The sequence below is a fragment of the Vipera ursinii genome (genome assembly GCF_947247035.1).
Source record: "Vipera ursinii genome assembly, chromosome: 1".
Classification (NCBI taxonomy): domain Eukaryota; kingdom Metazoa; phylum Chordata; class Lepidosauria; order Squamata; family Viperidae; genus Vipera; species Vipera ursinii.
The window spans coordinates 338,448,892-338,474,148 of NC_139512.1; the positions used below are offsets into that span (position 1 = coordinate 338,448,892).

The following is a 25,257-nucleotide window of genomic DNA, read 5'->3' on the forward strand; positions in this document are numbered from 1 at the left end:
GCTATTCAGGATAAGTATATAATTCCTAGATGGTGTAGAATAGGAACAAAAATAGTTTCTATAGGCCTCAAGAGATATAAAAAGTGTGTTCTGTAGCATAGATTGTTCCTAGTCCAAGAAATACCGGTACATCTTCAAGGTAAAACTAATGTATTTTTTTATTTCAAACATATGAGCAAACTCCTCCTTTCCAGGGCTGCTTACTTGCAGTCCAGATGTTATGCTCCATTGTGTGTTTGAAGTGACCAAGAAAATGAAACGTTAATTAAAAGCAGTATCACCAATCCTTGAATAAAATACATAAAAATCCAGGTTAAAAACAAACTAAAAAGCACCTTTAATTTTCTGTTTCCATTTCTTGATCACTACTGAGAAATTGGCTACTTAAATTTGGCAGCCCACATTTTTATACGTGGTCTTATGGCACCGCCCCTTCCCAGAGAACCATTTCTGTCAAACTATGTATGATGGTAAAATTCTATGTAATGGTAGTAGATGTCTGTAAATTGCTTGTATTATTATTATTATTATTATTATTATTATTATTATTATTATTATTATTATCTGGCTGAATAATATTTCCTTTTGTGCATTGTGATTTTGGAACCACTTTCAGCACGGGAATGTCCAAGAACAGACTGCCCAGTCTGAGAGCAGCTTTGGTTGACAGCTTTGGGGATTACCAAATGGCTACTCAGCACCAGGTATTCCCAACTGTTAAGCTGAGTTTGGAGAAGCAAATAACAGTCCTGCAACTAACAGCAAGTTGAACAACCAGTCAGTGAAGCATATGTCCACTGGGGATTTGGTTGGCTATGAAATCTGACAAGAAGGTTTCCTGGTGCTTTGTGTAAATGGGGGCCCTCCCACGGCATGTCCCTCAGAGCTTGTAGATAATTGCAGATTGTGATTCACTTCCCGAGAATAGCAGTGACACCTGTAAAGAGCCAATGTGGAGCATCCCTGAGTGCCTGCTGCCCCACAGTAGTCCATTCTTATTAGATTTCCTTAAAGAAGGGTTCTTGAATTAACATGGCTCTCAACTTCCCATTAGCCTTGCCACGGCTGCCTGCCAAGCAGACCCAGTTACAAGAGCCAGAGGGATGGTTGTAGTCACGGGGCAGACCAAAGCTTGTGGACACCTGGGCGATGCCATGTCGAGCTCAGATGCAGAGGATGATTTTCAAGAGCCTGCCACTCCAACAGCAACCCAGGCAGAGCACTCGCTGCCCCTGCTTCCTCAGCAGGTGAGTGATTTAATACATGCTGTATCCTTGTACATTATTCTGCTGGTGCTAGCATAGCAATATTCTCTTTGTGGGAGTTGCCAGTGCAGTTTCTCTAGAGCAGTTCTGAATATGAATTACTTTTTCAAACTTCTTTTTCTTCTGTGTTCAGGCTTGCTTGTGCTAGTGACTTGATTTAAATGGCCCAGAGAACCTTTGGTGATAGGGGATAAATAATTATTGTAAGAAAATAGAAGTATACTTTATTGATGGGCTATTATTATAGTTCATTCTGGTCAGAAGTGGAATATTAATAAATCACTGAAGCAAAATTTTAAAATAAATGTAAACCCTTACAATAGGTTTGTCCTGGCTTTTAAATATTCTGATAATTAAGAATTTTCCAAGTTATCCATATCTAGTAGGTTTCACGTGTATTTATTTTTATTTAATTAGACTTTTATCCTGCCTTTTGTTCAGAAGCTCCAGGCAGCTTGCATAGCACTCATTTTTCCCCACAACAATCCACTGAGAGAGAATAAAAAATCACCAAATGAGTTTCTATGGCTGAGACTGAACTCCTCATTTCCACTCCAGTAATGTAACCACTGTTCTACACTGCCTCTTTGCATGTGAGAGTAATTCTTCTAAATGTGTGTTTTTAAGTTAAGCTGAGTTTCAGGGAAGTTCATTTCAGCTGACTGGCTGGCCCACCTCATGTTAAACAATATTCTTGGTTTTGGAATACAACGAAAACCACAGATAAAGGAGGCCTGTGCATCCTTTAGTGGACCACTATTCAAGCCTAGTCAGTTTTCTTGGTCGTTCTAAGAATACCAAATCTGCTTTATTAGGATTCTGAATGCATGAAAACTCCTAAAATTCACAGATAATTTTGCTATTGCAGATAGACAGACTGGCTTGAGTATACTGGTCGTTCCTAGTGAAGGTCTTTGAATCTGTATGTACCCTTTCTCTGTCTCTTCTGTATATAGTCTCCCCAGAAATTCTGTAAGTTTCAACATTCATGGTGACAGAACATTGAAGCTATCTGAATTAGATCAATTTAGTCCAGCATTCTCCCTCCTCCCTTTGTCACCAAATACTCCAAAAACTGGCCTGTGCTATATAAACCCAGCAACTGGTATTAAGTGGCATACTTAATCTTTATGTTTCATATAGGCTTAGGAATACATCTGGACTGCTTTGTCTCTGGATGCTCAGATAGCAGCTGTGCCCAATTACAGTATGTTTTTACCCTGCTTAGGCTCTTCTTGGGAATATCAGACCTGCCCTTGGTGAAATATATGTTAAAACAAATGTTACATGGATGCTTTTACTGCAGAATGCTATATACAGGACTTGTTTTGAGGACTATCTAGAAACATCATTTATCCAGATTGCAGCAGTGTAGGTAGAATAAACATTCACATGACTGATATTGCATTAACTGTGCCGCAGATGTACTAATTAACAGTTTGGTTTCAGCACAATTCAGAATTGTGATGAGTTTATTAAATGGTTTGGGCACAAGTTGGCTAAACAACTATCTTTTTTCAAGCCTGCCTGCCTACTTCTAAGAGTCATAGAAATAGGATTTATTAGGAACTCCCTACCTTTTGTTTCCAACCATGTTTATTCTAGCATTGTGATTTAAATAATTCCACATATTATCAAATGAAATATAGCTGTTTGACGTTTAACTATTTATAGCCCTTTAAAATTGTCTCTTATTTCTTTTTAAAATCATCTAAGAAGGACCTTATTGCAGTCTTGATTCTATTAATTGTTATTATTAATTTATATAATAATCTTCCTCCAAAGGTAGTCCATTCATGAAATCTGTAATCCTTAAATACAAACTTTAAATCAATATATATTTTCAAAAGAGAAAAAAAACAAATTTACAAGAAATAAAGCAGTCTGCTCACTGAAAAGATTGATATTCTACAAATGGATTAGCAGGCATATCCACAATTGTTGTCTAAGAGAAGACATTGTTGGAATCAGATATACTTTTCTTGGAGGATTGTTTACAGGTAATCCTCGACTTATGGCCATAATTGAGCCCAAAATTTATGTTGCTAAGTGAGACATTTACCTCATTTTACCTTGGGGCCACATTTGTTAAGTGAATCACTGCAGTTGTTAAGTTAGTAACATGGTTGTAAAATAAATCTGGCTTCCCCAGTGACTTTGTTTGTCAGAAGGTTGCAAAAGGTGATCACATGACGCTTGGGAAACTGCAGTCATAAATATGAGTCGGTGGTCAAGTGTCTTGACTTTTGATCACATGATCATGGGGATGCCGCAACGGTCGTGTGAAAAACGGTCATAAGTCACTTTCTTCAGTGCCATTGTAACTTTGAATGGTCCATAAACTGTTGTAAGTCAAGGACTACCTGTTGTTCATTAATGATCCAAATTCTGATATGTGAGAATGAAAACACTTTTCTATTTTATCCATGCCATATTTAATTTTCAAAACCATTTATTATTTCCAGTTTCCTGAAGTAGTTCCACTAAATGTTGGAGGGACCCATTTCATGACCAGGCTATCAACACTGAGACGTCATGAAGATACCATGTTGTCAGCCATGTTCAGTGGTCGGCATTACATCCCAACAGATGCTGAGGGCAGATATTTTATTGACAGAGATGGAACATACTTTGGGTACGTAATATTTGACTATGTGCTATTTTCCCCCCCACAAAGTACTTGAACCTATAGGTTAATTTTGTATCATCAAGACAGTTCAGTTCATATAGCTCTTCTACCTTTGCACTCATGTTTTCTTCAGAATGGGGCACGCAGAAAATATGTAGCATGTCAAGGATTGCTACTTGGTTAAGTAACATCCAGGTTGCAACAGTTAGTGTTTTAGAAAGCATGTTTTAGATACATGGTTAAGTAACATCCATGTTGCAACAGGTACTCTTAACTGTTTTAGAAAGCAATGTTTTCGAAACATTTTCACGCTCCCTGATATTGCCAGTTATCTGTAGTTTCACTTCTGGTTATTCAATATGTTAGGATGCAACTTTCAATGGAATTTATTCTTTATAGTTATAGTCTTAGTTACTTAAATAATGTATTGCATTTTCTGTCTTTAAATAGTTCATACATACTTGACCCCAAACTTCATCATAGGTGCTTTTTCCCGTGCACAAATGAAGAGGGAATGGCCCTTAAAAATCGTGCTTGCAATCTATATTTTTAAGAATTTAAAATGCTACGTGATGAGTTTTTAACTATTTTAAAAAAATATTTAAATAACAATAAACCGCTACATTCCATAACGTTTCTGAAAAGAGGTAGCCACTATTTCAGCAGTTCTGTTTGTTTCCTTTTTGTTTTTAGGGATGTACTTAATTTTCTACGATCTGGTGACTTACCTCCAAGAGAACGAGTGAGGTCTGTTTACAAGGAAGCTCAGTATTATTCCATAGGACCATTGCTAGACAGTCTAGAAGACCTCCAGCCCCTGAAAGGAGAGAAAGTGCGGCAGGCTTTCCTGGGCTTAATGCCCTATTACAAAGGTAAATTGAGAATGTAGCAATTGTGGTGGTTTATTGCCTTCTGCCAAGTCACCATTTTAGAAGTTCAGAAATGAAAAATTTTATCTCTTCTCCGGCTCTTGCTCGTTTTAGTGAATTTAGGGACTTTCCCTACTTGTACCTAGTCAGGGTACATATCTCAAACATATCCTTTGCTTTCTGCAGTGTCATGATTCTGGTTTCATCTAATCCCAAATCCATACCTAAAACAGCTTAAAGCTCTTCTGGTTTTAGAGTAGTACAGGGAGTGCAGAATTATTAGGCAAATGAGTATTTTGACCACATCATCCTCTTTATGCATGTTGTCTTACTCCAAGCTGTATAGGCTCGAAAGCCTACTACCAATTAAGCATATTAGGTGATGTGCATCTCTGTAATGAGAAGGGGTGTGGTCTAATGACGTCAACACCCTGTATCAGGTGTGCATAATTATTAGGCAACTTCCTTTCCTTTGGCAAAATGGGTCAAAAGAAGGACTTGACAGGCTCAGAAAAGTCAAAAATAGTGAGATATCTTGCAGAGGGATGCAGCACTCTTAAAATTGCAAAGCTTCTGAAGCGTGATCATCGAACAATCAAGCGTTTCATTCAAAATAGTCAACAGGGTCGCAAGAAGCGTGTGGAGAAACCAAGGCGCAAAATAACTGCCCATGAACTGAGAAAAGTCAAGCGTGCAGCTGCCAAGATGCCACTTGCCACCAGTTTGGCCATATTTCAGAGCTGCAACATCACTGGAGTGCCCAAAAGCACAAGGTGTGCAATACTCAGAGACATGGCCAAGGTAAGAAAGGCTGAAAGACGACCACCACTGAACAAGACACACAAGCTGAAACGTCAAGACTGGGCCAAGAAATATCTCAAGACTGATTTTTCTAAGGTTTTATGGACTGATGAAATGAGAGTGAGTCTTGATGGGCCAGATGGATGGGCCCGTGGCTGGATTGGTAAAGGGCAGAGAGCTCCAGTCCGACTCAGACGCCAGCAAGGTGGAGGTGGAGTACTGGTTTGGGCTGGTATCATCAAAGATGAGCTTGTGGGGCCTTTTCGGGTTGAGGATGGAGTCAAGCTCAACTCCCAGTCCTACTGCCAGTTTCTGGAAGACACCTTCTTCAAGCAGTGGTACAGGAAGAAGTCTGCATCCTTCAAGAAAAACATGATTTTCATGCAGGACAATGCTCCATCACACGCGTCCAAGTACTCCACAGCGTGGCTGGCAAGAAAGGGTATAAAAGAAGGAAATCTAATGACATGGCCTCCTTGTTCACCTGATCTGAACCCCATTGAGAACCTGTGGTCCATCATCAAATGTGAGATTTACAAGGAGGGAAAACAGTACACCTCTCTGAACAGTGTCTGGGAGGCTGTGGTTGCTGCTGCACGCAATGTTGATGGTGAACAGATCAAAACACTGACAGAATCCATGGATGGCAGGCTTTTGAGTGTCCTTGCAAAGAAAGGTGGCTATATTGGTCACTGATTTGTTTTTGTTATGTTTTTGAATGTCAGAAATGTATATTTGTGAATGTTGAGATGTTATATTGGTTTCACTGGTAAAAATAAATAATTGAAATGGGTATATATTTGTTTTTTGTTAAGTTGCCTAATAATTATGCACAGTAATAGTCACCTGCACACACAGATATCCCCCTAAAATAGCTATAACTAAAAACAAACTAAAAACTACTTCCAAAAATATTCAGCTTTGATATTAATGAGTTTTTTGGGTTCATTGAGAACATGGTTGTTGTTCAATAATAAAATTAATCCTCAAAAATACAACTTGCCTAATAATTCTGCACTCCCTGTATATTCCCGTTAAGCAGGTAACAAGCCATACTTTCCAAACTGATATGTTTAAGTAATTGTTCTGTCAAATGAGTGCAGGGAGTAGAATCAACCCAGCAACTATTGGCCCTTTTAGGTTGGAGAGGGCCCGTGTCTCCCTATCCCAGGGCACTGTCCCCCAAGGACCATTCTGCTTTTGGCAGTGTAATGGTATGAGAATGATCTCAAGTGATGAGGGGAAGAGATGCTGCCTAGGAAGTTCCATACAAGAGGGATGAGCCCCCAGTGGCTTAATGGTCAAGCTTAGGAAGGACTTGGCCTAATTGATCAGACAGGGGAGATTGGTACCTTCAGACTTTCAGGATTCTGTTAACGTAGCCGTAAGATAAAGTACAATTAGCTCATCTGCTCATGTTTCCTGTCTGGTTTACCTGGGTGGACTGATAGGCAGTAAGAGTTCAATTCTTTCAAATTGGGCTTTCCCCTTTAGCTTGATAGGCTCTGGGACAATCTTGGTACAATCACCTCAACTGGTTGAATGACAGCTGGCTGCTGGTGGTAGTGACTGTGCATAAAATGGTAGTACGAGCTGGCTTTCATACTACCACTTCATAGCCTATCATGTACAGTTCAATCAAGTTTTAGATGTTTAGTGCCATAAAAGAGTTTTTTTTAAATCAGTATTGGAGGGATGCTGTATGTGGCGTTGGTAGTCTTCTGTTCACCACACTGCTCACTTGTGCATACCTCCTATTAGTTGAGAGGCATGCACAGTGTTACAAGCTGTGGTGTAACTCCTGCAACCCTCCTGCATCCTTGTTAACTGTTAGCAGAGGCTATTTTTAATCACAGGTTTAGTGTTCTTCTGTAAGAAAGCTAAATCTATGTTTAAAAATATTGTAACAAAGTCTTCTAGTCCCAATCCCTGCTCAAGGCAGGAGTCTTAGATCATCCCAATCAAATGGCTGTCCAGTCTATTTTCGAAAACCTCCAGTGATGGAGTTGTTTTGTGTGCACTTTGAATTAGACGTTTTAATGGTTTTTTTTTACTATTTACTGTTTTTATTGTTTTAAAATATTTTTAAGATTTTAATTCTAACATGTTTTAAACCATGAGCCACCCACGGTCATTTGTTAAGATGGGTGGCTATAGAAATCAAGCAATCCAACAAACAAATGCTATCCCATTGATTAATTTACCTATTGTATACATATTCTCATACAGATAAGTTGAAACCAAACATTAAAATCCAATTACATGTGGGATGGGTGGGTGGGGAGATGTGTTGTTACTCATCAACCATCAAAGCTCACCACCTTTCCTATTCCAGCCCATTTTAAAGGGGTAGTTGACTTTTGGATAAAGGGAAGGGGAACAACTGAATTCCTTGCCTTAATCTGGGCTGTGCGCAGTCAGTAAGGATATCACTATCACACTTGCAGCAGGATAGGGATTGGCGTTGGCAGCAAGGCTTATGCCAACAGTTCCTTGTGGGTTCAAGGATAGATGGATAGCACTGTAAATGAGTCACAAGGAAGAGATGCAGCAAACCCCATTTTAAGTCATATGTATGTTGGTAGACCAGGTGCTCAGATGTGATAAGAATTTAGAACAGGTGTTATTTTAAAAATCAAGACGGTAGCTTTAACTGTATAATTATTTTTTTTCTCACCGATACCAGTTGCAAGAGGATTTTGTTTTTGTTGTTTCGCTTTGTTAAATTGTTTAATGACAAAACAGTATGTGGAAAGGCGTTCTCACCGTATTTCAATCATTGTTTCTCTTTTGCTTTTTAGAGCACTTGGAGCGAGTCATTGAAATAGCTAAGCTGCGGGCAATGCAAAGGAAAGCACGCTTTGCTAAGCTAAAGATTTGTGTCTTCAAAGAAGAGATGCCCATCACGCCCTACGAGTGCCCACTTTTCAACTCCCTCCGTTTTGAGAGGAGTGAAGGGGAGGCCAAACTTTTTGAGCACCATTGTGAGGTGGATGTATCTTTTGGGCCCTGGGAAGCCGTGGCAGATGTGTATGACCTCCTCCATTGCATTGTGACGGACCTTTCCAACAGGGGCATCACAGTTGACCACCAATGTATTGGGGTGTGTGACAAACACTTGATTAACCATTACTACTGCAAGCGCCCAATCTATGAATTCAAGATAACATGGTGGTAGGCCCTTAGCACAAGAAGCGTGAAAGAGAGCAAACTGGTGTGTAAATCATCTTTATTATTACCGGTCTGAGTTCTGTGAACTGTGGTATTACTGATATGTGTTGGAATCTGTCTGTCTTGCAGGAGAATTTGTCCTCCAAACCTAGCTGTGGAGCTCACCGGAATTTGCCCTATGCTTCTTGCTTCAAAGAAGAAAAATCCTCCTAAAAGGAAGCACGTTAATGTGGAGACTACAGAATAGTCGCAGCCATAGATAAGAATGATCATATTGCTTGCAGAGGTTTTTAAAGGGCTCTTGCACACAGCTGACCTCCACAGTCCAACTGCCTCACTCGCTTTGCACTGCTTTGCAAAAGTGGATCTTGCCAGGGTGAAATGTTTCAAAGGATTCTTTCTGCAGACTCAGCTGTTGATGTAGCCACCTGGTGGCAGAAGTATATAGCAGCACTTTATTTTGTACAACTTCCATTTCTGCTGCTCATGATTTCATTGTTACAACTTTTAGAACAAAAGAATGAAGTACCTCTGAATAGTGAGGTGTTTTTTTTAGAAGAAAATGGCTGAAAAAATCCCTTAAGTCTGTGCTCAAAGTTATTGTTTTAATTATAAATCTGTGCTGGGGTATGTATAGATATGTTGAAAGTTATTGTTTTAACTATAAATCTGCTGGGGTATTTATAGATGTGTTGAAGATTAATTTATTTCCATCTTTCTGATAAATGATAATTTCATTTGTTGGATATGTTATGGTTTCTTCTAGCTATCTAGATTACATTCTTCATAAAAAATGAAATGATTATGAAAATGAATTGTGCCTGGTCTTTACACCGAGAGCTTTACCTGTTGATAGTTTTTAAATACATGTTTCCTTGCAGAGATGGATCTGCAATTTATTTTCTGCAACTGAGCCAATCACAGTAGTTTATGTCTTGATATAAAGGTTAGATGAAGAGGAGACATGAAAAATAGTTCACATCTCCTTGTCCAATAGTACTCAGTGTGCCTCTTCCAACTGCTGAGCTACAGTACGATTTGTTGAATTGTGTTGATTGTAATGTGGATTCAGTTACCTTGGTATCCATACAGCTATGGATCAGTGTGTTGCACTAATTCAGCCAATCACAGCTTACTTAAGTGATATTCAAAGTATGGTTTAGCAGAATGTATAATTTCAGTATAGGTAAGATATTATATTAGGTTGAGCCAAATTAAGATGGATGAGTTAGCAACACGTGCTCACTTTTTGATTGACAAAGTCTCATGTTTTTATGGTATTCGATTGGACCAATGGTTGCCATCCTTTTGGAATTCTACTAGACAACCTACTACCTGTTATCTTTTGAGAGAAAGGTAGTGCAGTCCGATGTAACCCATCTGATCTGTGTTCTTCCTTGCTGCTTCCTGATGTTTGGTGTCACCTCTTGACTGTAATATCCCCCCTCTCTTTCCACATGGCATAATTAGGCTGACTATATTGGTTTTATTCCCATGCTGAATGTTCCCATCATCATATTATCAAGTATATGATGTGACTGCATGAATGCTACAACAGTCAGAAATTTGGAACTAAACTGGCAATGTGGTAGAACCATTGGTGGAAGGTGAGGGGTCTTCTCTAGTGGGAGTAAGGAGTCATTTCAGCTTAGAATCTAGAAGAGGAAACATCTGAGATCGAACCCTTAAGGTCTATAGCTGCCATTTCCCGAGGGAAAGCAGGCAGTCTGGCAAGATTCCTGTAATATAGGTGATCACCAATAAATGATCTATTTGGACCTATTCACGAGTAATTACAATTGCTTTCGCCTCACAGGTATAAACAATGAGTAAATTTCAATTCCACAAGAATATTTTACACATCCTTTAACTCAGCAGATTTGAGATACCTTTATTCAAAAATTATTCTGGTATAATGTGCCATTTGGTCTAACTGAAGGGCACAAACAGGAGAATTTTAGTAGCGTATAGAAAATACCGTAGATGGTGGAGAAAAATATAGTGGCAGAAGAATTTTCAAAAAAGGAATAATTAAAACTTTAGAAAATGTACTTTTCTGTCTCTTGAATCCAGATGTTCATCAAATATTTGATGAGTCCCCATCAGGACTAACGTAGTCCCATCAGGTTTTTCTTTCCTGTCATTTTTATTGTTTGTTACTTTGGGTGACTGCCATTTGTTAATCCCAAGGTCTCCTATGCAGTGCGTAATTGTTGAGCAGAAATAGAATAGGGTGCTAGCAACAGCACAAGTAGAAAATACATGAGACCTGTGAAGCTAATAGTTAAGTGTTAGCATGCTAGCTGCCTATCTTTTGCTTAGGGTCAGTTTGCTGGGAGATTAATGATCTTCTGATGTATCAGGCCTCCCAAGTAGCTAGCTTCTGGTCAATGTAGAAATCTAAAATTTGTCAAGAATCTTAGTATACTTAATTATTAAAATTACTGATATCACAATCAATATAGTGTTTAGGGAGGGGATGGTGCACATTGCTACAGTTTGGAATTATTCAGAAAAATGCTCCTCAGAAATTATTTAGGTTGCAATCCTAAAAACAATAATCACTGTGGAACACTTATTTTTGAGAACATAGGATTATTATTTTCCTAGAACTATGCTGATTTGTGGAACTAAAGCGTCTCCCCACGCTGTCCTTCAGTACAAATAAATTAAAATTTATATGCATAAATAATATAATCTGGATATAAATGCTTTACATAAATAATGTGTAATCCTTAATGTATTATGTTAATTTAGTAATTTCTATTATTCTTTATACACTTAAATAATTTTATCAGATCTGTTGGTTCCTTACGATCTTTTTGTGCAGTCCTATATATAAATGCGGGTTTCATTAAATGTGCATAAAATTGCAGCCAAAATGCCATCTGGAAAAAAAAAGTGAAATGTAATTGGAATGTGGATGTTACTCTTTATGTTGAAATGGCAAACAGTGCTAAGACAAAATATGATTCCCCCAAGCTCCTCATGTGTAAACTGTATTGAAATATGTTGTGTCAGTATTGTGCAATAAATTATCACATTATGTAATCTTAACTTTGCAATGATTCTTTTAAATCTGACAAAGTGGTAAGCACAGAGCTGCAATTAAAATAATCTGCTTAGCATTACAGTTTTTTAAAAACCAACATTCTTGGGACAGAATTTAAGAATAAAGTTATGACAGTTACAGTTATGAAAGGAGCCAGCCGGTGATTTAGTGTCCATAAAATATGTATATGGGAGAGGGGAGATGTAAAGCATGTTCTTGATGTTTCCCAAGACCTGAAGAAGGGCTTTATGCAGTAATTACTTAAGTGAGCCCGAACAGGTAATCCTTGGTTAATGATGGTATTATTGACATCAGCATCTCTCTCACTAAATGATGCAGTCATAAAATGTGAAATATGTGATCGCGTTGACAACGACAGCTGTTCCGGCAATTCCAGTTGCAGTTAGTGAGGGAAAAAATATTTGATCCCCTGCTGATTTTGTATGTTTGCCCATTGACAAAGAAATGATCAGTCTATAATTTTATTGGTAGGTTTATTTTAACAGTGAGAGACAGAATAACAAAAAAATCCAAAAAAATGCATTTCAAAAAAGTTAATTGATTTACATTTTAATGAGTGAAATAGGTATTTGACCCCTTTGCAAAACATGATTTAGTACTTGGTGGCAAAACCCTTGTTGGCAATCACAGAGGTCAGACGTTTCTTGTAGCTGACCACCAGGTTTGCACACATCTCAGGAGGAATTTTGTCCTGCTCCTCTTTGCAGATCCTCTCCAAGTCATTAAGGTTTCAAGGCTGACATTTGGCAGCTCAAACCTTCGGCTTCCTCCACAGATTTTCTATGGGATTAAGGTCTGGAGATTGGCTAGGCCACTCCAGGACCTTAGTGTACTTTTTCTTGAGCCACTCCTTTCTTGCCTTGGCTGTGTGTTTTGGGTCATAGCCGTGCTGGAATGCCCATCTATGACCATTTTCAATGCCCTGGCTGAGGGAAGGAGGTTCTTGCCCAAGATATGACAGTACATGACCCCATCCATCATCCCTTTTATGCGGTGAAGTTGTCCTGTCCATTTAGCAAAAAAACACCCCCAAAGCATAATGTTTCCACCTCCATGTTTGACAGTAGGGATGGTGTTCTTGGGGTCATAGGCAGCATTCCTCCTCCTCCAAACATGGCGAGTTGAGTTGATGCCAAAAAGCTCGATTTTGGTCTCATCTGACCACAACATTTTCATCCAGTTCTCTGAATCATTCAGATGTTCATTGGCAAACTTCAGATGGGCCTGTACATGAGCTTTCTTGAGCAAGGGGACCTTGCAGGTGCTGCAGAATTTCAGTCCTTCACGGTGTAGTGTCTTACCAATGACTAGTCCCAGCTGCCTTGAGATCATTGACAAGATCCTCCTGTGTAGTTCTGGGCTGATTCCTCATCGTTCTCATGATCACTGAAACTTCACAAGATGAGATTTTGCATGGTGCCCCAGACAGAGGGAAATAGACAGTTATTTTGTGTTTCTTCCATTTGCAAATAATTGTACCAATTGTCTGCTTGGTGATGGTCTTGTAGCCCATTGCAGCCTTGTGTAGGTCCACAATTTTGTCCCTGACATCCTTGGATAGCTCTTTGGTCTTGGCCATGGTGGAGAGTTTGGAATCTGATTGATTGCTTCTGTGAACAGGTGTCTTTTATACAGGTAACAAGCTGAGATTAGGAGCACTCCCTTTAAGAGGAGTGCTTACCTGTATAAATGACATCTGGGAGCCAGAAATCTTGCTGATAGGGGATCAAATACTTATTTCACTCATTAAAATGCAAATCAATTTATAACTTTTTTGGAATGTGTTTTTCTGGATTTTTTTGTGTGTTATTCTGCCTCTCACTGTTAAAATAAACCTACCATTAAAATTATAGATTGATCATTTCTTTGTCAGTGGGCAAATGTATAAAATCAGCAGGGGATCAAATAATTTTTCCCCTCACTGTAAGTGAATCCTGCTTGGCTGTCAAGAACAATGTCAGGCAATTGCTATTTGCCAACCTGCCAGCTTCCCCAGTGACTTTGTTGGAAGCCAGCAGTGAAGGTCACAAATAGTAATCACATAAGTGTGGAACACTGATGCTTGCAACTAAGCCAAGTTGCCAAGTGCTCAAAGTGTGGTCATGCAGGCACTGTGATGGCTGTAAAGTGGAGGAACTGTTGTAATTCTAGTTCAGCACTGTCATAACTTTGAGCAGCCTTTGAACAAGTGATTCTTAAGCAAGCATTACCTGTATTCTTAAACTGAAACATACGAAATACATTCAGGGGGTTTTCAAGATCAGTATATTTTTAAAATGCATCCAATAGATGTCCACACTGAAGTAAGTTTCTTGGGATTAAGGAGACTTACTTCCAGAAATGCAAATGTGCAGCCTAAATCCATAAGCAGAATTTTGCTAAGTCTTACATAAAGCTTTATGTACAGATAGGACACACTCACCCAGGGTACTTTTAATCCAGTTTTTTTTTAGTTCAGAGGATGTAAAGAGGTATAAATTATGGAGGGTGAGTTCATATAACACTTGTCTAGGTCACACTTGGTTCGCAAGACATATTGCTGAAATGTGTTGCCTCACATTGAAGATAACATAAAGCCTTCATGATTACTTCTCTGTAGATAGTAACTACAGGTAGTCCTCCACTTATGACCACAATTGAGCCCCAAATACCTATGTTGCTAAGTGAGACAGTTGTTAAGTGAATTTTGCTCAATTTTATGACTTTTCTTGCCACAGTGATTAACTGAATCATTGCAGTTAAGTGTTGTGATTCAGCATCAGCCTGTGATACCAGCAGCTGAGTCTGATGACTCTGAAGAGGAGGAGGAGGAGGGGTTTGGAGAGCCTTTGGTGTCAGAGGGAGGCTCTGATGTACTGCAGGACTCTCAGCCTGGCCCCTCCAGTCATGTTCCTCATCAGACTCAGCCGTGTGAGCATGAAGTATTGGACGTAGATGATTCACAGCTGGATGCTAGGAGCAGGAGGCAATCCAGCAGAGTAGAACAGAGAAAGGCAATGAGGCAACTTGGTGAGAGGAGGAGAAGGCAATGAGAAGCCACGCCTTGGGACTGCTGATAAAAGGGGAAGGTGTGGGAGGTGCTGGTTTCTGAAGGCAACCATTTGAAGATCTTCTGCTAGAGTCCTGGTCTGTTATTCCTGTTTAACTCTCGTTTGAACTTTTGGTTTAACTCTTGTTTGAACTTTTGATTTCTTTATAAATAAACTTGGTTGGGTTTTTCCAGCCTGTTTACTATAAAAAGGGGTTGTCCCTGACATTCAAACAGGGCCGGTCGTAGGCTGGAACAGAACATTAAGTTAGTAACCCGGTTGTTAAGTGAATCTGGCTTCCCCATTGACTAGGCTTGTCAGTAGGTCACAAAAGTTGATCAGATGACCCTACAACTGTCATAAATAGGAACCAGTTGCTAAGCATCTGAATTCTGATCACATGACCACGGGGAATGCTACAACAGTTATAATTGTGAAAAATGGTCCTAAGTCACTTTTTTAAGTGCCATTGTAACTTTGAACGGTCACTAAATGAACTGTTGTAAGTCAAGGAGTACATGTATATGGAGGATAAAATTATGTCCTACTACCTTTCTGAAGGACTATTATAAGAAACAAACTGCTGACCTAGAAGTATCTTTGTATGATTTAGCAAAGATACTTTAATAACTTTTACAACTCCAAAAGTATCTGGTTTCATGAAGTAATTTAATTGGATTTGACCAGGTTATGGGACTGAATTTTTGATGGAATTGACAAGAGGAGCTGCGCTGGCAACTACATGGGACTGTATAAAGGAGAATATTTGTAGCTCAGGGTTGAAATGAGGGGTTCCTTGGTGCTCTCTGATCTGATTAGTTTTCGTGCAGACAAACATCATCACTGCTGGTAAGGAGTGTGGTTTGCTATCAATTTATATTCTAGTGTCTTACCCTGTGTCTGTGAGGGTGGTCTTAAGAGCTCTTTTTTTGGTTAGGCTGTTTGCTGTTTGCTTCTTTGGCAGTCTCTTGATTGGGGTATTGTTTACTTGATTGTTGGTCTGATGTTAATCTTGGAGTTAATCTAAGATGATCATCTATGCTGAGATAATCTAATCAGCATATGTGATATAAAGCCTTGGCAGTTGGCTCTTAAAGAGTTTCCCTCAGGGTTGCATTTTATCCCCTATGCCAGGGGTGTCAAACTCAATTTCATTGAGGGCCGCATCAGCATTGCGGTTGCCCTCAGGGGGCTGGGTGGGTGTGGCCAGGGTGGGTGTGGCCTACTGGGTGGGCGTGCCTAGAGTGCGTATGGCCTACTGGGTGGGCAGGGGCCAGCTCTACATCGTTCGCATCAAGGGTGCCTATGGGGGCCTGGGCAGGAGTGGGACAGATCTGAGGGTCTCTGGCAGGAGGAGGGTCTCTGGGCCAGGGCCAAGGTAGTGGGGGCCGTTCCCTCACTGTTTCCAGGATGGCTTCGTGGGCCACATGAAACCACTTCACGGGCTGCATCCGGCCCCCGGGCCTTGTGTTTGACATGTCTGCCCTATGCTATTCAACAGACCCTTCATGAAATCCTGAAATAGCTCTCCTGAACAAGTACAATGGGCATTATCTTTGTTATACATGTAACAATCATGATATCTCTATATTTTGAATACCACTTTGATGACTTCTAAATGTTATATCTAAACTACTTTGTGTTTGTGTGGTGTCCGTATGTATGCTGGCAACTGTCTGGATAAGTCCTTCCAACCAATTCTGGTCACCATACTACAAAAAAGATGTTGAGACCTTGGAAAAAGTTCAGAGAAGAGCAACTGAAATGATGAAAGGCCTGGAGACTATAACATATGAAGAATGGCTGCAGGACTTGGGTTTGGCTAGCCTAAAGAAAAGAAGAAATAGGGGTGACATGATAGCAATATTCCAGTATCTGAGGGGCTGCCACAAAGAAGAGGGCATCAAACTATTCTCCAAAGCACCAGAGGGCAAGACAAGAAACAATGGTTGGAAACTGACCAAAGAGAGTTAAGAAGAAACTTCCTAACAGTGAGGAAAATTAACCAGTGGAACAGCTTGCCTTCAGAAATTGTGGGCGCTCAATCACTGAAGATTTTTAAGAAGAGACTAGTCACTTGTCTGAAATGGTATAGGTTCTCCTGCTCAACCAGGGGGCTAGACTAGAAGACCTCCAAGGTCCCTTCCGGCTCTATTCTATTCTTGGCAAGATTTCAGAAGTAATTTGCCCTTGCCTGCTTCTTAGGCTGATAGTAACTGGTAACCCAGCTGGCTTTGGGTTTCATGGTCTCCTGGTTTCTAGCCTGGTGCCTTAACCAAACTAGATGTATTTGAACTACTACAGTGCTTACATAAGGAACTTGTTGTTGTTAGCTGTGAAGTCGTGTCCAACCCATTGCGACCCCATGGACAACGTTCCTCCAGGCCTTCCTGTCCTCTGCCATCTTCTGGAGTCCATTTAAGCTCACACCTACTGCTTCAGTGACTAACAATCTTTTTAATATCTTTATTATTGTTCCCAGTGAGTATTAGTGAGACCCAGGGCTTTTTTCTCATAGAACGCTCAGAACGGAGTTCCAGCACCTTTTTTGGAGGAACCTTGTAGGGTAGGCAAGGCGGGTTGTATGACATGTGTGAGTTCTGGCACCTTTTTCTTTTACAAAAAAAGCACTGGCTGAGACCTATAGTAAACTGTCCCTTTTCTCAGTGGCTTTTTTTTGTATTATTCAACTCTGCGATGGTAAGATCTATATGGCGTTAAAGCTCATTCACAGGAAAGGCGCAGGGGACAGAGAACAGGATACCTGTTATTTCTGAGGATATGAATAAGAAAAAATAAAACGAATGAAACTTAAACGCCTTTCTTACTCCATCCATTCCACCGGCTGGTTAAGAATGGACCAGAAATCAAAGGTCCTTGCACGGATGTACTGGAACTTTACCTTCCAATACCACCCACCCCCCAACACTCCAATACCAGTCTAAAACGCACATGCGCATAAGTCCTTCATTCATTTGCCCTTGTTTCCGCTTCGAACTTGACGCTTCGGACTCGAAAGCGCTCAGTGATGCCCGTTTCCTTCTGCGGAAGTGACGTAAACCCGTCAAGGGACGGGAAGAAGCCGAGAGAAGGCGGCAGCGGGTGAGGCGGAGGGAGGCCGGAGAGGGGAGTCTGTCCCTCGGCTGGGTCTGGTCGAAGAAGCGGCGGAGAAGAGGTGAGGATGGACGGGGTTCGGGGAGCGAAAGGGGTCGCACCTTCGTCCCCTCCCCTTGCCCCTTCCGTAATTACAAGCTAATAAATTCTTATCAACATTAATTGAAGCGTATGATTAGCTTTAGTATTGGGGTAATAATATTAGCGTTGACATTAACGTTACATGTTAGTTAATATTCAGGCAACCTTGCGGGACTATTGCTGAAAGAGAAAGGGGAGGGCGAAATATGAGCACACTTACGTCACCTGGAGATGGAAGGAAAAGGAAAGAAGCCTAAGAAATTATTCTTGGCAACATCAGTGTTTACAGTTTGCAGGAGAAGAAATCCTTCCTTAGAGAAACTTGCAGTCTGAGTGCAGTGTGAACAGAAGAAGGGGAGGAAGAAAAATGTACTTTCTTTTCGTCCCTACTGCTATTTTAAATTCTACCCTTTCTTCTCCATGACGCCTCGGAATAGTGTTGTAACTGTTGTTTCTGTTTTCTTTCCACTTGTGGTGGTTTTTTACATGTTACAGTTTGTCCCCAAACTAAGCCTTCTCAAATGTATTGACTTAGAGAAATCAGATTTTCTTCTTCTTAACTGGATTATTAAAAATGGCTAACATTAATTGAAATAATTTCTGTGATAGTTTCTTTTTTGCTGTAAAAAAAGTAAAGAGCCACCTTTGAACACTAGCAAGCTATGCATGTGTGTGTATATGTATATGTGTGTCTCTCTCTGTGTGTGTATCTATATATCTCTATATATATATAAACAATTTGTTGCTCTTTAAGATACCACCAGATTCCTTGTTATCAATTACATAAATTAACATAAAATGGTATTTTAATAAAATCAATGGTGCTCTGTTGATGTATAATCATTTCATATTTACTATCATGGCTTGATTACATTACTAATATAAAGCCAGCTCATATTGTAATCCATAAAATTCAGAGAGATGGGATAATACCTGCTGAAACCATGATAGAATAGCAGCAGAACTAAATAGTGTTATGTGTGTGGTAAGAAGTTCTGAATTTTGGATAATACTATAGAATTATGGAATTAATCTTTGAAATCATTTGATTTCAAAGATTAACAGAGATGATGTGGTTCTAAGAAAGCTTTCTGGAATTTGCATGGGATGTTTTTTTAAAACAGAATAGCAATTATAGTGGTAAACTTTGATCACATACTGTATGCTAACGTAAAAATTAGTACAGATGTATGAAACCATTGGAAATAGCCTCTGGATAGAAAAGTGGAAAGCAAATTGAACAAATAATTACAATAATAGCACTCAAACTTGGCATGGATTTTTGTAGTCCAGTGCTTGATTTGTAGCATGCTTGATTCAGAAAGAATTCCCTCCCTCCTTGAGTGAAACCCCATCTGTGTATAAACCTTGAAAACTGCAACCAGCCAATTTGGATGCTATGAAATTGTTGTTGTTGTTGTTAGTTGCGGTCGTGTCCGACCCATCGCGACCCCATGGACAACTTTCCTCCAGGCCTTCCTGTCCTCTACCATCTTCTGGAGTCCATTTAAGCTCACGCCTACTGCTTCAGTGACTCCATCCAGCCACCTCATTCTCTGTCATCCCCATCTTCTCTTGCCCTCAACCTTTCCCAGCATTAGGCTCTTCTCCAGTGAGTCCTTCCTTCTCATTAGGTGGCCAAAGTGTTTGAGTTTCAATTTCAGGATCTGGCCTTCTAAGGAGCAGTCAGGGTTGATCTCCTCTAGGACTGACCGGTTTGATCGCCTTGCAGTCCAAGGAACTCTCAGGAGTCTTCTCCAGCACCATAATTCAAAGGCCTCAATTCTTTGGCGCTCAGCCTTTCTTATGGTCCAACTTTCACAGCCATACATTGCAACTGAGAAAACCATGGCCTTGGCTATATGCACTTTTGTTGGCAGGGTTAGGGGGAAAAAAGGTCAATCAATCAATTCCAATTTCACAGTCTTTCATGAGAAGTTGGAATTGATTGACTTTTTTTTTCTCCCCAAAAGCTTCGTTTCCTTGCACGTGGCGGCAGCGGCAGATTGCGAAGGAGAAACGGCACAGGGCTGGAAGTCAGGTAAGGAAAGAAAGGCAATTTCTGGGGGGAGCAAGGATTTCTTTCCTTACCTGCCCCACTTGTTCCGAGGCCGCTTTCCGCTCAGATGCGTTGTTCTTGCCAATGGCCTGACCGCCCACTTCAGCACCCTCCCTTCCCAAGCCTCTGGCGCTCCACCTGCTGCTTTAGTTGGCCTGCCGGCCCCCACCTCAACAACCTGCCCACTGGCACCCAGTACAGCCGCCCCGGGGCTGCAGAGGCTGGCCTGGCATGGGAAGGGCATGCGCCCCACCCTCCCGCCACCCTGCAGGGTAAGGTTGCTGTGCCCACCCCTGCCCAGATGTCCTCGCCTCCCCCAAGCATTTTTTTTACTAACCTGCCTTTCAGCTGGATTCTGTTTCTCCTTTCGCTTCTCAGCCTTCACCGCGTGTTTGTGGGACTATCGGTAAAAAGAAAAGTTCCATCAGACTTTCTAACTTCTTGAGATCTTGTGAGAAGTTAGAAAGTCTGATGGAACTTTTTTTTTACCAATAGTCCCACAAACATGCGGCGAAAGCTGAGAAACGAACGGAGAAAGGGAATGCAGCTGAAAGGCAGGTTAGTAAAAAAAAAACGCTTGGGGAGGTGGGTGCGGGTGCAGTAACCTTACCCTGCGTGGGTATTGATGCAAGTTGCTCATGGACGGGACTGAAGGACTAGGACTGGGGTGATGGCGCGCATGCCCACAGAGAGGGCTCTGCGTGCCGCCTGTGGCACGCGTGCCATAGGTTCACCACCACAGAGCTAGAGTCTAGACAATGATAGTGCTTTCTTCAAAGTCACATAAAGCTATTTGAAATTGGGCAAAAATTTAATGAAGATTAGTTATTGACCTTTTTCTATAATGCTATACTGAGCCTCTTGAAGCCAGTCATCCAGGTGGAAGCAGAAGTAGTGCAGAATTTTAAGGACAGAATAAGTTGCAGTTAATCTTAGACTTAGTATTTCAGTGCGGGGTCCTTGGTGCTGTCTGACCTTGCTTGTTTTCTTGCAGATGTTTCATTATCCAAACTAGATAATATCAACAGTGCTGGTGAGGAGTGCAGTTTGCTCTCAGTTTATATTCTAGTGCAGACATGTCAAACTTGTGATGTCACGAGATGTATTGGGACTGTTTTGCCATTGCTGGCAATGGGGTGGGCACAGCTTCTGGATGACGCGTCCAGCCTATGGGCCGGCAGTTCGACACCCCTGTTCTAGTGGCTTGTCCTCTCAGTGGGGGTGGGGGTGGTCTTAGAGATTTTTTGGTTGAGCTGTTTACTGTTGGGTTCTTTGGCAGCTGAGGTATTGTTTACTTGATTTTTGGTCTGATCTTGGAGTTAATCTATGCTGATCTGGGTGCTGATTGCTGGTGGAGAGGTGCTTGGGTCTTTGGCTGGTTGACTGTCTCTTTTGCATAGTGTATAGATGTTGTTAATGTCTATTGATGCCTAAATGCCCATGGTGATTCTCAGTTATCCAGGTCGTCCCAAAGGTGCTTTTTCAGAAGGCAACTGAACTTTCTTGTTTCTTTGAAAACGTTTAGCTTCTCATCCGAGAAGCTTCTTCCCCGCCATGTAGTCAGATCTGAAGAAGCTTCTTGGATGAGAAGTGAAAAGTCTTCAAAGAAAAACAAGAAAGTCCAGTTGCCTCCTGAAAAAGCGCCTTTGGGACTATTGATGGCTAATTTGTCAGAGTGCCGGGCTTCTAGAAATTCCCTGGCATTTTTGGATTTGGCTTGGTGTAGGATGGTCATATTTTCCCAATTGAAACTATGGTTAAGCTTGTCTATATGTTGTGAAATTAAAGAGTTTTCATCATGTCTTCTGACTGTCAGCTGGTGTTTATGGATGTGTTCTGCCAGTCTTCTGCCTGTTTGTCTTACATAATGCTTTTTGAAGTCATTACATTGTATATTAAGATGAATTCTGTTTTTTCTTCTGGGGTTGCTGGGTGTTTTGGTTTGCTTAGGATGTTTTGAAGGGCTTTGGTTGGCTTGTGTGCTGTGCTGATTACATTTGGTTGTAGTAGTCTATTGTTGGTTTCTGATATATTCTTGATGTATGGCAGTGTAATTGTTGTTAGGGTTGTGTTGGTTGAGTGCTTTAATATTTCAGTATGTAAAGCAAAGACTGAATTTATTTCAATAATTTTAATGACAACTCTTTGCTGAGATGTCAGTATCCTATTCTATGAAGATAACCTGGTCTTTCTCATTTATGTTTGTTGTTTCTTGGGAATAGATAACTAAAAGATCACATTTAATGTTTTGCACATTACAGTTTCTCCATCTTCCTTCCCCACCTTTCAAATGAAATATGAGAGAATTTGGCTTGTGTTTTTGGCAATAGGAATATAGATAGGTATGTACTTTACTGCTGGTTCCTGTTTTTCTTAAATTTCTTAAATTTCTCTCTTTCTCTCTCTTTACCCTTCAGATAGCCTATAAAACATGATACATTTGTGAGTTGATGTCATAAAGGTTTACAGTACATGGTGCAGGACTCTTGTAATTTTTCACTGTGAATCAGGATCATAGCTGTTCCTCAGCATTTCTTAAGAGGATTTCCTGATTAACCTCTGGGCACCCAATAATCTTTGGGTACTATCTACAAAAATTAAGTCAGGTAAAATCATCCTGGTTCTCCCACCCTGTTACCATTAGTACCGTAGCCATCAAGTCATATTCCTAAGTTGGGTCTTTCAGGTCTTCCAGTGTTGCAGTCACTGGAGTATAGGGACTGTAATTGAATCCATCCACTTTGTTGCTGGCGATCTTTTTCTTTCTTCCATCTTTCCCAGAATTGGAGCTTTTTCTAGAGAGCTAGATCAGGGGTGTCAAACTCAATTTCATTGAGGGCCGCATCAGCATTGCGGTTGCCCTAAAGGGGCCGGGTGGGTATGGCCAGGGTGGGCATGGCTAGAGTGCGTATGGCCTACTGGGTGGGCATGGCCAGCTCTACATCATTTGCATCAACGGTGCCTATGGGGGCCTGGGCAGGAGTGGGACAGATCTGAGGGTCTCTGGCAGAAGGAGGGTCTCTGGGCCAGGGCCAAGGCAGTGGGGGCCGTTCCCTCACTGTTTCCAGGATGGCTTCACGGGCCGCATGAAACCACTTCACGGGCTGCATCCGGCCCCCGGGCCTTGTGTTTGACATGTCTGAGCTAGATCTTTGTACAAAGTGCCTGAACCCCGTCTTCAATTTTTCCCCCAAAATAGGTTTCTGGTGTTGGATGAGATTGCTGAGAAGCAGTCTACCTGACCGTAATTTTTTTTAAGATAAAGAAGCAAATTTGACTTTGAATGGAAATGTCTGTCAAGTATGGTTCCTTCCTAGATTTTATAAAGGATTCATGGAAAACATCACGGATAGACCTTTCCTAGTTGCCCTCTCTTAAAGGGAATTTACTTTTTATGTGCCAGAGACATTCCTGCCTGACTCTGTTTATGGAAATGCATGACTCAAGATGAGCAAACACTCCCACAATTCTGGGAGACTCCCTTGCTGTGAAGGGATTATTTTTTCTTCCAGTAGCAAGTAGTTTCAGATTTAAGTGGCATAAGGAATTTTTCTCCAGGTTTGCTAATATAAGGATCAGTGGAGCTTGTGTTCTTTCTGCTTTTATTCTGTCTTAATATTGTGAGAGATATGAGCAGACTGATACACATTCTTTTTTTTTTTAACTTCTGCATGCCTGGCCTATATGCATAGCTGAAATGCATCTGGGCAAAAAAGGCCACTGCCACTGTCTTTGGGAAGAATCTTTGAAACTGTTACAACTTAAGGTAAAGGTAAAGGTTCCCCCGCACACGCGTACTAGTCGTTTCCGACTCTAGGGGCTGGTGCTCATCTCTGTTTCAAAGCTGAAGAGCTTGTCCGAGGACATCTCCGTGGTCATGTGACCGGCATGACTAGACGCCAAAGGCTCATGGAACGCTGTTACCTTCCCACCGTAGTGGTCCCTATTTTTCTACTTGCATTTTTACGTGCTTTCGAACTGCTAGGTTGGCAGAAGCTGGGACGAGTAACAGGCGCTCACTCTGTTATGCGGCACTCGGGATTCGACCCGCCAAACTGCCAACTGTCTGATCGACAAGCTCAGCGTCCTAACCCACTGAGCCACCGCGTCCCTATTGTTACAACTTAGTAGGTACCTAAAGCACATGACCTCCTCCTTGCTGACTTGTTTAACTTGTACAATTAAATACCTTGCAATCATTATACCCACTGGGTGTGATTTGATTATCTAGCCTCTGCCTAATCTTGTTACAATGTGTGTTTAAGGTGAGTTGCATACAAGGTCCTACATTGTATTTTGAATCTTAACAGCATCAGTTTGTTCTCTTTGGTTCTAAGGATTAAATCAGTATCTGTTGTATATCATGTGGCTTTTTTCTCTTTATACAGCTTGGAGCAAGTGGCACAGGGATAATAGACAGTCTAAGAGTCTGATGATTTGGAAATTGAGTTGATGTGAAGTCACTTTGTCCTGTGTGATATTGATACCATAGCTGTGGAATGTTGGGAGTTGAAGTCCATAAATACAGTATTAGAAGTTGTTGAAGTTGAGAAATACTGGGCTATAATATGAGATGGTTTTGTGTGTCTACTGCTGAATTGACAAATTTGATTGTTTATGACACACTGTGGACACTGACAGCTCTGATATACTATAGTTGCACCTCTACTATGGCAAAATATTGACCGCCACTAATAGTGCTGCGTGGTCACTTCAGTTTTTCAGGGGAAGTGCCATTTGGATTCCTTAACTAATAGTATCCCTTGATAGTATTAATGAAAGCCATGTTGAGAAATACCAGAGGAGACTTATCCTGTGGCAAAGAACTGACAGGATGGCCTAAATGTTTCTTAGTTTCTGGACTGTCTCATGGCAATATTACTACTTAAGAGGTGTGTTTAAGGACAAATTCCTATGTGTGACAGAGCTGAGAGATTTCTTTAATTGATTAGCAAATTACGGGTGAGTGATAGTTATACGGTGATGGGAAAGAATTTGCCCAGTGGGAGAAATGTAACTGTTAATGAAGGCAAAACTGTGTGTTAGTACTGAGGATCTATTTCATGAATTAATCAGTAATAATGAAAATATGCCAGTTGAAGCCAGAGAGCAGACAATCTTGTTTTTGAGTTCATTTGTGTGTATGTGTTATATGTGCATATTTAT

At 40.8% G+C, this 25,257-nt stretch overlaps 2 protein-coding genes across 3 annotated transcripts in view; both read left to right on the forward strand.

Moving 5' to 3' along the window:
- The first annotated feature begins 619 nt into the window (after positions 1–619).
- On the forward strand, positions 620–9,535 carry KCTD7 (potassium channel tetramerization domain containing 7). The gene is made up of 6 exons (XM_083348616.1): positions 620–704; positions 1,055–1,247; positions 3,731–3,900; positions 4,588–4,766; positions 8,366–8,778; positions 8,865–9,535. Exons 2-5 carry the CDS (start codon positions 1,104–1,106, stop codon positions 8,740–8,742), a joined length of 870 nt encoding a protein of 289 aa, XP_083204742.1. The 5' UTR covers positions 620–704; positions 1,055–1,103; the 3' UTR covers positions 8,743–8,778; positions 8,865–9,535.
- An 8,346-nt stretch (positions 9,536–17,881) lies between these two features.
- RABGEF1 (RAB guanine nucleotide exchange factor 1) overlaps positions 17,882–25,257 on the forward strand; it is a 43,602-nt gene continuing 36,226 nt past the window's right edge. For both annotated transcript variants that reach the window (XM_083348949.1, XM_083348948.1), the window contains exon 1: positions 17,882–18,012. The gene's annotated coding sequence lies outside the window, so the exon portion shown is untranslated. The remainder of the gene's footprint in view (positions 18,013–25,257) is intronic.